This window comes from Mobula hypostoma, chromosome 25, assembly GCF_963921235.1.
Source record: "Mobula hypostoma chromosome 25, sMobHyp1.1, whole genome shotgun sequence".
NCBI classification, from domain to species: Eukaryota; Metazoa; Chordata; class Chondrichthyes; order Myliobatiformes; family Myliobatidae; genus Mobula; species Mobula hypostoma.
In genome coordinates, this window is record NC_086121.1 from 19,707,916 (window position 1) to 19,720,606 (window position 12,691).

Below are 12,691 nucleotides of genomic sequence, written 5' to 3' on the forward strand. Positions count from 1 at the left end.
ATATATATAGCTAGGGTGCTTACAACTTTTGCACGGCACTGTATAGTTGATACCAGAATCTCACCCTAATGCACAGGGATCTTGGTCTCCTTGATCATTCCATTATATGCCCAGGTTCAGGGTCATTGTACTCCATTTGGACATGAATTTTGTTTCTCTGGGTAACGAGAGTACGTGAGCTATTTGCTGTACTTTAAGAGAGCAACTGTGACAGGACTGGATGCACAATCATCATGTTTTCCAAAAACCAAAGAGAGACGACAACACACTTAGTTTCTGTCTCTAAAGGCATGTTGTGCTGATAAGTAGGTGCAAGAGTTAAAATGTGACAGAACAACACCCACAACATTCCATAATTTATGATCAATTCTGACTAGAGACCATGAAAACTCCTGGAGTTGAACAATTTGCATGAACAGAACACAGCCAATGGTGCATCCATGGGAGCCGGGAGAAAACGCAGCAGTTTCACAGCATCCGCACTGCTTGAAAACATAATTTTAACATCCTCCATCAAACTTAAAAATAATTTTTCCTCATGCAAGGTTTAAGGGTAGCCTCTCAGACTGGCATAAACCTGGTGGGAAAAATGCTTTACTGCTATACTCTAAGCCCTTATGAATTTAACTGACTGAAACTTGGAATTTATCCACATTAAACCACTACAGTGATTCAAACCCTAAAATCCAGGTGGATAACCTCAGTGCAGTATTGAGGGAATGCTGGAGTGTTGAATCTACCATTGTCCAGTTAAGACAATAAACTAGGGCTTTATATGTCTCAGGACTTCCTTTTTGAACCCCAAGTTTCCCTATTCACTCACAATCCCAGAACACTGTTTCACAATAGAGTAGGATAATTCACTCTAGAAAGCTGATCAACATCCCTTCCCCCAAAATTAAAGGTTCAGACTCAAACACCTATGCTTCCCATTATCAACATTCATATAGTATACCATAACAATTCAATGTGATCTTCTCTCCCTCATCCTGTGATTTCTAGCCCTAACTTATCAATCTAGTGTGATCCAGCTACTTCCACATGTACCATGGGGTGTGATTCTCACCCTGTCATTTTTGCTGAGGACCTACTCCCTGTTTATATTCCATATTACTTTTGATGTTTAAGACGTCTCCTACAGTTAATGCATAACCAAGTCAGTGTTCAATGAAGGAGGAAAACAAAAGACTTAACACTTTCGTTCAGCACTAAGTGAATGCTGTCTATCAGAGATCGTAAACACCAGGAGTTCTGCAGATGCTGGAAATTCAAGTCCTGACGAAGGGTCTCGGCCCGAAACGTCAACTGTACCACTTCCTAGAGATGCTGCCTGGCCTGCTGTGTTCACCAGCAACTTTGATGTGTGTTGTTATCAGAGATCGCGCTTTTTTTTGATATTTAAAGTGGTTTAAAATTTTGCTGTCATTCTGGGCTTCTGACTGAGAAATTTAAGAGTTGCAGTGGTTACCAAACTTGTCAAGATTCAATCCTGATCCTCAGTAACATTTTATTTATTTATTGACATACAGCGCAGAGCAGACCCTTCCAGCCCTCGGAGTCACACTGCCTAGTTATTCCCCAATTTAATCCTAGCCTGATCATGGGACAATTTACAATGACCAACTAACCTACCAACTGGTACGTCTTTGGACTGTAAGCATCCGGAGGACCCCCACGCAGTCACAGGGGAGAACGTACAAACTCCTTACAGGCAGCGGCAGGAAATGAACCCAGGTCGCCTGCACTGTAACATGTTGTGATAACCACTACTCTACTGTGCTGCACCATGTAAAGACTGACTTGTAAAGAATTACTTTGACACAAACTCTTCTCAGGCTTCCAGCCAGGTACAGGTATCGATTTTAACCAAAGCTTCAATGACAAACTCCACCATCTTCATCTCTGATGAAGATGGCAGAGTTTGTCATCAAAACATTGGTTAAAATTAACACCTACACCTGCTGAAAGTCTGAGAAGAGTTTATATGTGATATACACCGGGAAAGCACGAGATCCTTTTTCAATTATTTTGACACCTGCCAGATTGCCAAACAGATGAAAAGACAAAGGTAGTTTACCTGACTGGGTGGCTAGGTGGTAAAGTAGATTGGGAGAGAAAAGATAAGAAACAAAACAAATGGAAGAATGCTGAAGGATAGAGGGTGAGCAGAGAAACTGGTGTTCAAGCGGGAAGAGATATTTAACATAAATGCTTTAAAACACAACACAGTGTACAAGAGTAAACAAGTAATAAATTTATATCACTTATCACTTGAATCAATTGGAGACTTTAGTTTGGGGCCCTATAACCTAAGTAAGCTGTGTACAAAGTACACTTGAAAGTTGATCGTCCTCTCCCCCTTTTAAGTTAAAAGGTTGAAAGTCCAAGGCCCATTATGTGAATTTAAACCCCAAATCCTGGATGACACTCTTGGGGTAGAACCTAAATAGATGATAAATAGATTACACTCTTGGTGTAGAACCTAAATAGATGATAAATTGTCTGATTAGCATTAAGTCAGGCCTCAACATATTTACCTCAGATGGCTGAGTGATATCCCAAGGTAATAATTTCAAAGGAAAACAGGAGAAACCTGACCAATATTCAATTTTCAACTATGATCATCAAATGAATATCAAACCACAATATATGTTGTAGTTTGTGGGAGGCATTTTACTTTCTTATTAGGGTGCAGGAGACAGCCATTCAGCCTACTGGGTTTATACTGCCAGAAGAGTAAGCCCATCAGCGCCTTGCCCTCCATTATTCCTTTTAATCATACAACATACACTCTCTCAAATGGCCATCAACTCTGGTCCTTCTGCCATTTAATTATACCATGGTTAATTTACCAGAGCTTATTCTTATTTATTTGGAGATACAGTATGGAACAGGCCCTTCTGGCCTATCGAGTCGCACTGCCCAGCACCCACCTAATCATAGGGCGATTTACAATGACTAGTTAATCTACTAACTAGCGTGTCTTTGGAATGTGGGAGGAAACCAGAGGACCCGGAGGAAACCTGCACATTCACGGGGAGAATGCATTAAACTCCTTACAAAGGACGCTGTAATTGAACTCTGATGCCTGAGATGTAATAGCATTGTGCGAACCGCTACGCCTCCATGGTGCCCCCTTCTATCAGCATATTTCTGTGACATGGGAGGAAAACAGCAGACCCAGAGGAATCCCCAGGACCTTGTTTAGTGAAAGCGGGTTCACTGCAACACCGACTACACTTCCAAACTTCTTATTTAGCCATAAAATATTCTAGGACATCCTGGAATCTTTAATCTCGATTAGGCAGGCACCAAATAAAAACTCCCTCCACGGATTGCTGGGTAAATATAATAGTCGTGCTTTTTGGCACTGAAAATCCTTTTGAGCACATTGCTGTTTCTCAATAGAGCTTTCATCAGTTCTTTAGCTGGCAGGTAACATTTGTCTCCTGGGAGATGCATGGTTGTCTTGCAGTATTTGGAACAATGTTCCAAGTCACTATCTGAAGACAGCCACAGATCTTTGATTCCTTTTATGTAGCCAGAATTACTAAAAGGCGACCCTTTTAGTGGATAAGGTTTGTGTAGATCGCTTAGTCATTTTGTGAGTTCAATTTCCGCTGCATCTTCTCACAGTATCTGGTACCTTGTGTGTTGAGAAAATGCGCCACTGAAGAAACCTCAGCTTGTATTTGTTATGTAATCTTTATGTTTGCTTTGACGTGCACTAATAATAGTGACATCATGAGGCAGGAGTGATCACATACCAGAGGAAAGTGATCTACTATTGGATTTGGTCATCTAATGGGGTATCACGTTTTTGGGACACCCTTCCAAAGCTGTGTTTGGGCACTTCACCTGACATACCCACAACTTCTAACCAACATGAATTTGATAATAAAAAGCAACAATTATTGGGTCAAATATAAAACATTATTTGATGGCACATTGCATGGCTGTGAAAAGATTGATTGGTATTTATTGGCAATTTTTTGACAGAATATATCATATATTGTTGACTTAAGTTTAGCCAATCCGACAACTCAATGCTCATTCAACCAGTCACAATTTTTTGATCTTTGGCCGTGGTGCTCTTTGGAGGTGTGAAACTATATGGATATAACAGACGTAAGACTTAATGAAGGGTCTCAGTCTGAAATATCGATTGTTCATTTGTCTCCATAGGTGCTGCCTGATCTGTTGAGTTCCTCCAGCATTTTGAGCGTGTTGCTTGGATTTCCAGCATCTGCAAAATCTCTTGTGTTAAGACTTAAAATTATACAGCTAGACTAGCCAGCAATGGCACCAACCTCCGAGCTTGAGATTTCTGTGATTATATAGCAAAATGTGTTTAATTACAGTCTTCAGAGAGTTAATACTTTCTCCCTAATAATATACAATTTTCATCGGACACACAAGCTGTCAGGGTGGGAATACACTAAATAAACATCACAGGCAGTAATAACACAGCAAAAAAAATGTTACTGTGCTTGTTGACAGCTCCCCTCTCACTCTCTTTGCTCACTGATTAGCATCGTCAGAATTCTCACACAGTGCCAGGATTAATGATTTGTAACCAGACTACAGAACAAACAAATTAATTCACCCAGGGCTCCTAAACCTTGCAGATTATGATGTGGTAATCGCGTTTCTCAAACAGCAGTGAGTGAAAGTGACAGGCTGGCAATAGCTGCAGCTCATTCTCTATTTATGTCAACATCAGGAAGGAGATGGCATTTCCTGTTGATTCAATGATGCAAGACTTTTTGGACTCCTGCTCTGGCTAAATAAACTGGCACTTTTAATAAACTGGACAGCACTAGAAGGTCTCCAGTGGGGTTTCTATTCTTATAACGCAAACAACAGGAATTCTGCAGATGCTGGAAATTCAAGCAACACACATCAAAGTTGCTGGTGAACGCAGCAGGCCAGGCAGCATCTGTAGGAAGAGGTGCAGTCGACGTTTCAGGCCGAGACCCTTCGTCAGGACTAACTTAAGGAAGAGTGAGTAAGGGATTTGAAAGTTGGAGGGGGAGGGGGAGATCCAAAATGATAGGAGAAGACAGGAGGGGGAGGGATAGAGCCAAGAGCTGGACAGGTGATAGGCAAAAGGGGATACGAGAGGATCATGGGACAGGAGGTTCGGGAAGAAAGACAAGGGGGGGGGGACCCAGAGGATGGGCAAGAGGTATATTCAGAGGGACAGAGGGAGAAAAAGGAGAGTGAGAGAAAGAATGTGTGCATAAAAATAAGTAACAGATGGGGTACGAGGGGGAGGTGGGGCCTTAGCGGAAGTTAGAGAAGTCGATGTTCATGCCATCAGGTTGGAGGCTACCCAGACGGAATATAAGGTGTTGTTCCTCCAACCTGAGTGTGGCTTCATCTTTACAGTAGAGGAGGCCATGGATAGACATGTCAGAACGGGAATGGGATGTGGAATTAAAATGTGTGGCCACTGGGAGATCCTGCTTTCTCTGGCGGACAGAGCGTAGATGTTCAGCAAAGCGGTCTCCCAGTCTGTGTCGGGTCTCGCCAATATATAAAAGGCCACATCGGGAGCACCGGATGCAGTATATCACCTCAGTCGACTCACAGGTGAAGTGTTGCCTCACCTGGAAGGTCAATATATAAAAGGCCACATCGGGAGCACCGGACGTAGTATATCACCTCAGTCGACTCACAGGTGAAGTGTTGCCTCACCTGGAAGGCCAATATATAAAAGGCCACATCGGGAGCACCGGACGCAGTATATCACCCCAGTCGACTCACAGGTGAAGTGTTGCCTCACCTCTCCGTATCTTCCGCCACCTCCAACGGGATCCCACCACTAAGCACATCTTTCCCTCCCACCCCCCCTGCATTCCGCAGGGATCGCTCCCTACGCAACTCCCTTGTCCATTCGTCCCCCCCATCCCTCCCCACGGATCTCCCTCCTGGCACTTATCCATGTAAGCGGAACAAGTGCTACACATGCCCTTACACTTCCTCCCTTACCACCATTCAGGGCCCCAAACAGTCCTTCCAGGTGAGGCAACACTTCACCTGTGAGTCGACTGGGGTGATATACTGCGTCCGGTGCTCCCGATGTGGCCTTTTATATATTGGCGAGACCTGACGCAAACTGGGAGACCGCTTTGCTGAACATCTACGCTCTGTCCGCCAGAGAAAGCAGGATCTCCCAGTGGCCACACATTTTAATTCCACATCCCATTCCCATTCTGACATGTCTATCCATGGCCTCCTCTACTGTAAAGATGAAGCCACACTCAGGTTGGAGGAACAACACCTTATATTCCGTCTGGGTAGCCTCCAACCTGATGGCATGAACATCGACTTCTCTAACTTCCGCTAAGGCCCCACCTCCCCCTCGTACCCCATCTGTTACTTATTTTTATGCACACATTCTTTCTCTCACTCTCCTTTTTCTCCCTCTGTCCCTCTGAATATACCTCTTGCCCATCCTCTGGGTCCCCCCCCCCTTGTCTTTCTTCCCGAACCTCCTGTCCCATGATCCTCTCGTATCCCCTTTTGCCTATCACCTGTCCAGCTCTTGGCTCTATCCCTCCCCCTCCTGTCTTCTCCTATCATTTTGGATCTCCCCCTCCCCCTCCAACTTTCAAATCCCTTACTCACTCTTCCTTAAGTTAGTCCTGACGAAGGGTCTCGGCCTGAAACGTCGACTGCACCTCTTCCTACAGATGCTGCCTGGCCTGCTGCGTTCACCAGCAACTTTGATGTGTGTTTCTATTCTTATGTGCACTTTGTGTGTGAAACTCCATCCTATCTCCCAGTATTGCCTTTTTGCAGCATTAACTGGCTCACTGGGCTGCAGCTATGTGATCAAAAAGCAGAACTTAAAGACACTACAAGTGTGATCGAGTGACCAAGAAACTGTCATAGGCACAGCCTCAACTGTTGAAAGTGAACAGCTTCCAATTCTACAAGTCTAATTATAGCCTTGAATCATAAAACATCACTATCCATCATTGAGCAACTTCTTACTGCATGGACCATTGTCACACCTCACGCCTACATCATCAACTGTATCGACAGCCCAGCAGTAAAGCATAAACATCAATGTTCCTAAATCTCAGAACCTGCATTTCATTACCTGCTGGACTTCCCGTTGTTCCACAGAGTCTTGTTAAAATCTAGGTTTAACTCACTGTCATCGTGTATCTCTCGCTCTCTATTTCTTCGCCGATGCCTGTCCCGCTCCCGTCTGATGCTCAAGATCGATTCTGTTCCGGTATCGTTGTCCAAACCATCCCGACTGCCGGCAGTGTTTGCGCTGTAATTAAGCACAAAGTACCAAAGATGAACAGCAAGGACAAGGAAGACACAGACATTAGAAGTGGAGCACCACCTCCTAAAGACGAGAGGCATTGTTTGGTCATACTTATCGACAATCCATAAGGAAAAGGTATGGACACATAAGTGAGGAAGCACGTGTAGCCAGCAGCATATGGCTGGGAACAGGAGGTAATAACGAATGGAGTAAAGTGGAAGTAAGGCAGGAGAACATACAGTGAGTGGAATGGACAAATATGAACAGCAATCTGACAAATTATTTTGCAAGAATCAAACAGCATGTCACAATCTCAGGATGTCCCCACGATATCTAATGAAGAACTCCACAGTCAGTCAAGACTTTCTTGAGAATTGTCACTGTTGCAGTGTTTGAAAAACAGTAAAACAGTTTTCCATTGCAATATTCTACAAAAAGTAAAGTTGTAGTGACCACAGCCTACTTTTATTCATACTGGATTGATGAATATTAGCCTGGATACCATATGCCAGGGAGAACCGACTGACTAGGATTTGATGCATGTCTCATCTGAAAGGTGGCACATCACATTGTGTAGTATCCCCTCAATCTACACTGCAGTTTGTCTATTTATGCTCTGGTGTCTGTAATGTGACTTAGATTAATTTTTGCATACCTATGTGTCCCATCATTTTTTGCATACCTGTGTAGCACTGACTACACAAAATCGACAGATTGACAATATTTTGACAATGTTTTATCCATTAGGAGCATCCTCGGCAATCAACTTGCTCTCCTAACAACTGTTGAGCATTTAACTGGACATAAACCAATAGAAATTAAATGGTAAATCGCCACTAATGATTTCTGTTACTTTCAGGTACAGGTAATTCAGTATGACTGAGAGGTTTTAATCACAAGGTAGTTGGAAACTGCTTGGCAGACAAGCCTGAGGCAGCATAGGTCAACAGGGTTCTTTCAACTCCAGTCTTTTTTTCTTGCCCTCACCATTTTTTTTGTCTCTTAAATTTCCACCATTCTAATGAACAAGACTTCACGATAAGGGATATACAACTAACCCAAACATTGTTCAGATTTGCTGCTAGAACTTCTTTTGGCCTAGCTCAGGAATTTCTCTAAAGCAAAAGGAGAACATTACAAATGGTTGGATTTATTTAAAACTTTGCAGCAGGTTTTCCACAGCTAATAGAAAGTTCTGCACAACTGAACAACACACATAAAATGCTAGAGGAACTCAGCAGGTCAGGCAGCATCTATGGAAATGAATAAACAGTCGACGTTTCAGCAAAGAAATGTTGATTGTCTATTCATTTCCATAGATGCTGCCTGATCTGCCGAGTTCCTCCAGCATTTCTGTGTGCTGCTCAGGATTTCCAGCATCAGCAGAATCTTGTGTGTTTACCACTGAACAATGTCTTCTTTGATGCATTTGTGTTCATAGCCTAATAAGCAGGTAGCCATGACAACTCTGGCCTTCAGCGCCTACGTGATCTTAGCCGTGGAGTGAAATTCAGAAAATCTATCCATCCACTCTCAAATCAATGCACCACAACTGAACCATCTGAGTACATTTAGAACAAATAAGATGCATACAGCAAAAACACAAGAGATTCTGCAGATGTTGGAAATTCGGTAACACATACAAAATGCTAGAGAAACTGAGCAAGTCAAGCAGGGTCTTTGGAAGGGAATAAATAGTCAATGTTTCAGGCTGAGAGCCTTCATCTTTTCCTTTCCAGTCCTGGTGAAGAGTCTTGGGCAGAAACGTCAAACGTTTATTCCTCTCTTCCCAATGAAATAACCAACCCCGCAGACCATTATCTGAAAAACATACTTGGCAAGATGCGTTGTAAATCTGGATCCAAGCTTTTCTACAGTGTGTTAAATAGTGCTGCTGATCCCACATACTCAATTCACTTGGAATGGCAGCCTACTAATGCCAGCAAGTTGTCTACATTTCTCGCCCACATAATAGACTAGTCTTGTGGGCCACTTCTACATTTGGATAAAAGCCTACAGTGGCTTATTGCCTGGCAGAATATGTATCAGTTAGCTAGCCTTGTTTATGTAAAGTTACTGACAAAACTAGGAGCTACTGTTTTCACATTAAAAGCCTCCCCCTTTGCAGTGAAGTTCTTCCATTGTTTGACTTTGTTGTTATTTTCTGCATATAGAAGCATATGAATTATGAACAAGAATCAGCCATTCAGCCTATTTAAACCTATTCTGCCTTTCAATAAGATCGTGACTAATGTGATGTAACCTCAACTTTCTATATGGACAGTAGATTACAATTAATTAGGCAATTGGTTAATCGGGGCAGCTGCAGCTGCTTATTTGAGACAACTCTTAAAGAACGAAATCTAATCGAGAAAATAGCTGGGATTCCCTTCATTTATTTGGGACACTATGCTGCTTAATTGGGACAGGAGACTGTTGCTGAACAGTTTCTAACTAGCGTCAGTCGTGTGTACATGTGTCACCATTAGATACAACAGACAGCTTCAAATAGCGTTAGTTGCATGTGTTTGTGCTCAAAATGCAGTGATTTTTGTCACTGACGGATGGCGAGAAATAAACAGCAAGACAATTCAGAATGGTTTTGCTTACTGCAGTTTCAAGCGTTCAGGCTTGGAGATGCCTCAAACAGCCAGGTGTAAAAATGAAACAATTTCACAACCTCAACAAATTTGAAACTACAAAAAATTTGAAATCATCTTGAACGTTACAATGAAAATGAAGATTTGGAGGATGCAATCCTCGACCGCATAGTATGAATGCAGTCCATTATCTGCACTAGGTGTCTGCGCTGATTTTGTTCATTTACAGTTAAAAGAACATGATGTGGATGAAAACCTCCATCGATAAGTATTAGCAACCACTACAGTTTTGCAGTACTGAAGTAGTATTGGTAGTGTTATAAGTTGTTCTGTATTTAATTTAAATACATAATTTGTTACTCAGTTAAATGGTAGTTTGTCTTTTTTTTAAATAATTTTTTAACTATTTCAGTGAAACTACAGATAATTGAGCCAAAATGTACTGGTCCTGAAGTACCCCAATTAACCATTGCGTGTGCATGTGTATACAGTATATGTGTCATCTCTCTTAAATAGGTCGCGTAATAACTTCCAGTTTAAGATGGCACCACTGAAGTTGGATGACAACTTACTGATAGTTCAAAAGCCAAAAAACACGACTAAATACTTCACTCGTAACACCTTTTCTGTGGTAAATTGTGGTAAACGATCACCGCAAACAATGAAAAGATGAGCGAAGGCGAAGCTGACTCGAGGATCGAGCCATGTGGGTGCGGTACAAAATCAGAGCTTGGCATGGTCAAGGAGAATGGAGGTCGAGGCATTGTTGAGACAGTATCAGAGTCGGAGTTAGAGATGGAGTTGATGCAGAGGAGTTTTGGAGCCCATTCATCAGCCTGGAGCGAGGTTGGACCGACCTAAGCACCGAGCCAATTTGGAAAGGTCAAGAATAGCCTCGGGCTGGGCAGTGGGATCCAGGCCCAGTGCGCATCACTGTGGCAGGGCCCACGTCCTAGTGCGTGGCACAATCTGATGTTTGGACAATTTAAATGCTGGCCCGCATAGACTGAAAAGGCAGGGTGTCGGGAACAGAGGTGAGGGTCCGTCTGATTCTGCTCACTCTTCTGCGATGTGTGCTCCTCTCTCTGCGGCTCTGAGGCAGTGGGACTGCTCTGGCTGCAAGCTTCACAATGATCTGCCCCACTGTGTGATGAACTGAGCCCGAGGCTATGGGCCTACTCCAGCTGCTTCAGGCTATAGGGCTATGGACAAGAAAATCTGCAGTTGCTGAAAAACCAAGCAACACACACAAAATGCTGGAGGAACTCAGCAGGCCAGGCAGCATCTATGGATAAGAGTAAACAGTCGACGTTTCAGGCAGAGGCCCTTCATCAGGACAAATGTCCAGGTCTATGGACTCAATTTGGTTTAGAATGCTGTTGCTTGCTTTTATTATTTGCAGGATTTGTGTTTTTTTCCCCTCCTTCTCTGCACATCGGGTATGGTCTTTTTTCATTGGGGTCTTTCAGGTTTCTTGCTTTGTGGCTGCCTGTAAGCAGACACATGTTAAGGTTGTGTAATGTATACATCCTTATTATTAAATTGTGACTTCTGGTTTTAATACCTCACTCAAGAGGACACATCTTTTCTATATCCAGCCTATCAGGATCCTTCAAGATCTCTTTTGTTTCAATCACATCTCTTTTGAACTTCAGCAACCTTTCCTCATAAAATAAAAGGCCTGTTTTAGATAATAGCCTTGCAAACCTTCGCCAAATTATGTATTGTTAAATAAGGAGTCTGATTTTGAACACAGTACCCCAGGTGTGATCTTACCAATGATCTATAAAACTGATGCAATAATGTCTTATGTTTCCTAGTTATTTGCTTTTTTAGATTCTAGTTTACAGCCAATTATTTAAGTCACACAAATTCTTTTTCATCCTTTCTCTGCCAGAATAACCAATCTCACTTTTTCTCCACATTTGCAGGATGTTAACTCGCTCTCTATATTCCCGTATGGACCTTCTTTGGCAAGTTATTTGCCCTAGAAGTTCAGTTAAATGCAATGCAAAGTACTAACACTATATACATCCCGTCAATTCACCTGTAATCACGAGGCCAATGTTTCCCTAACAAAACTCTCTTTTAATATGGTTATCTACTTGTACTGGCAGCTTCATTTTTTTATGGTTATAAAGGAAGTATACCATATTTGACTAAGGATTTATGTTATCTTACAAAATACATATTTATATTCAGCACACATTAAATAAAAGAGATTTTGCTGAACCCCTTGATGATTAATTGAGCCATCTTCCACAGTATCAGTGTTCACACTGATAAAGCTGATCATCAGCTTCAATATTGACACAGATTTTGACTGACTTTGTTATCAGTTCTTCCCTGCTTGATGGATGTTATTCTGCCTTGTCATTTTGGTTCTACTCTTACACACTGAAGTCATTTCCCTTTCTTTTAATCAGATAAGATATTTGTACTGCTCTAAACTGACTTGTTGGCTTGTGATGGGTGGTTGCATTAGTAGCAGCTTTCCCCCCAAGCCCCATCTCATTTCATACTTACCACCGAAGCTGTCACCGTTTGCTGCTGCCATATGATCACTCTGTGCAATAATACTCACAGCACACAGAGCACAGTATTTTTGAAGACAGTTCCATTAATGTATGCACATCTACACAAATATCAAATATCATATCTGACATATTCAATAAATTAAATTAATTTTGTTCAGCTGTTATACACAAAACTTGGTCACCAGCATAAAAGGCATCAAAATTACAATGTGCTAACAAATTCTTTGACATCACTATATAATGACAATCTGATCTATGGTTTCTAT

The 12,691-nt window shown here is 42.2% G+C and overlaps 1 protein-coding gene across 3 annotated transcripts in view; it reads right to left on the reverse strand.

The window, feature by feature from the left end:
- LOC134337882 (segment polarity protein dishevelled homolog DVL-1-like) overlaps positions 1-12,691 on the reverse strand; it is a 171,036-nt gene that overhangs the window by 69,362 nt on the left and 88,983 nt on the right. For all 3 annotated transcript variants that reach the window (XM_063033197.1, XM_063033195.1, XM_063033196.1), the window contains exon 4: positions 7,167-7,291. In XM_063033197.1, the coding sequence (XP_062889267.1) occupies positions 7,167-7,291 (125 nt within the window). The remainder of the gene's footprint in view (positions 1-7,166; positions 7,292-12,691) is intronic.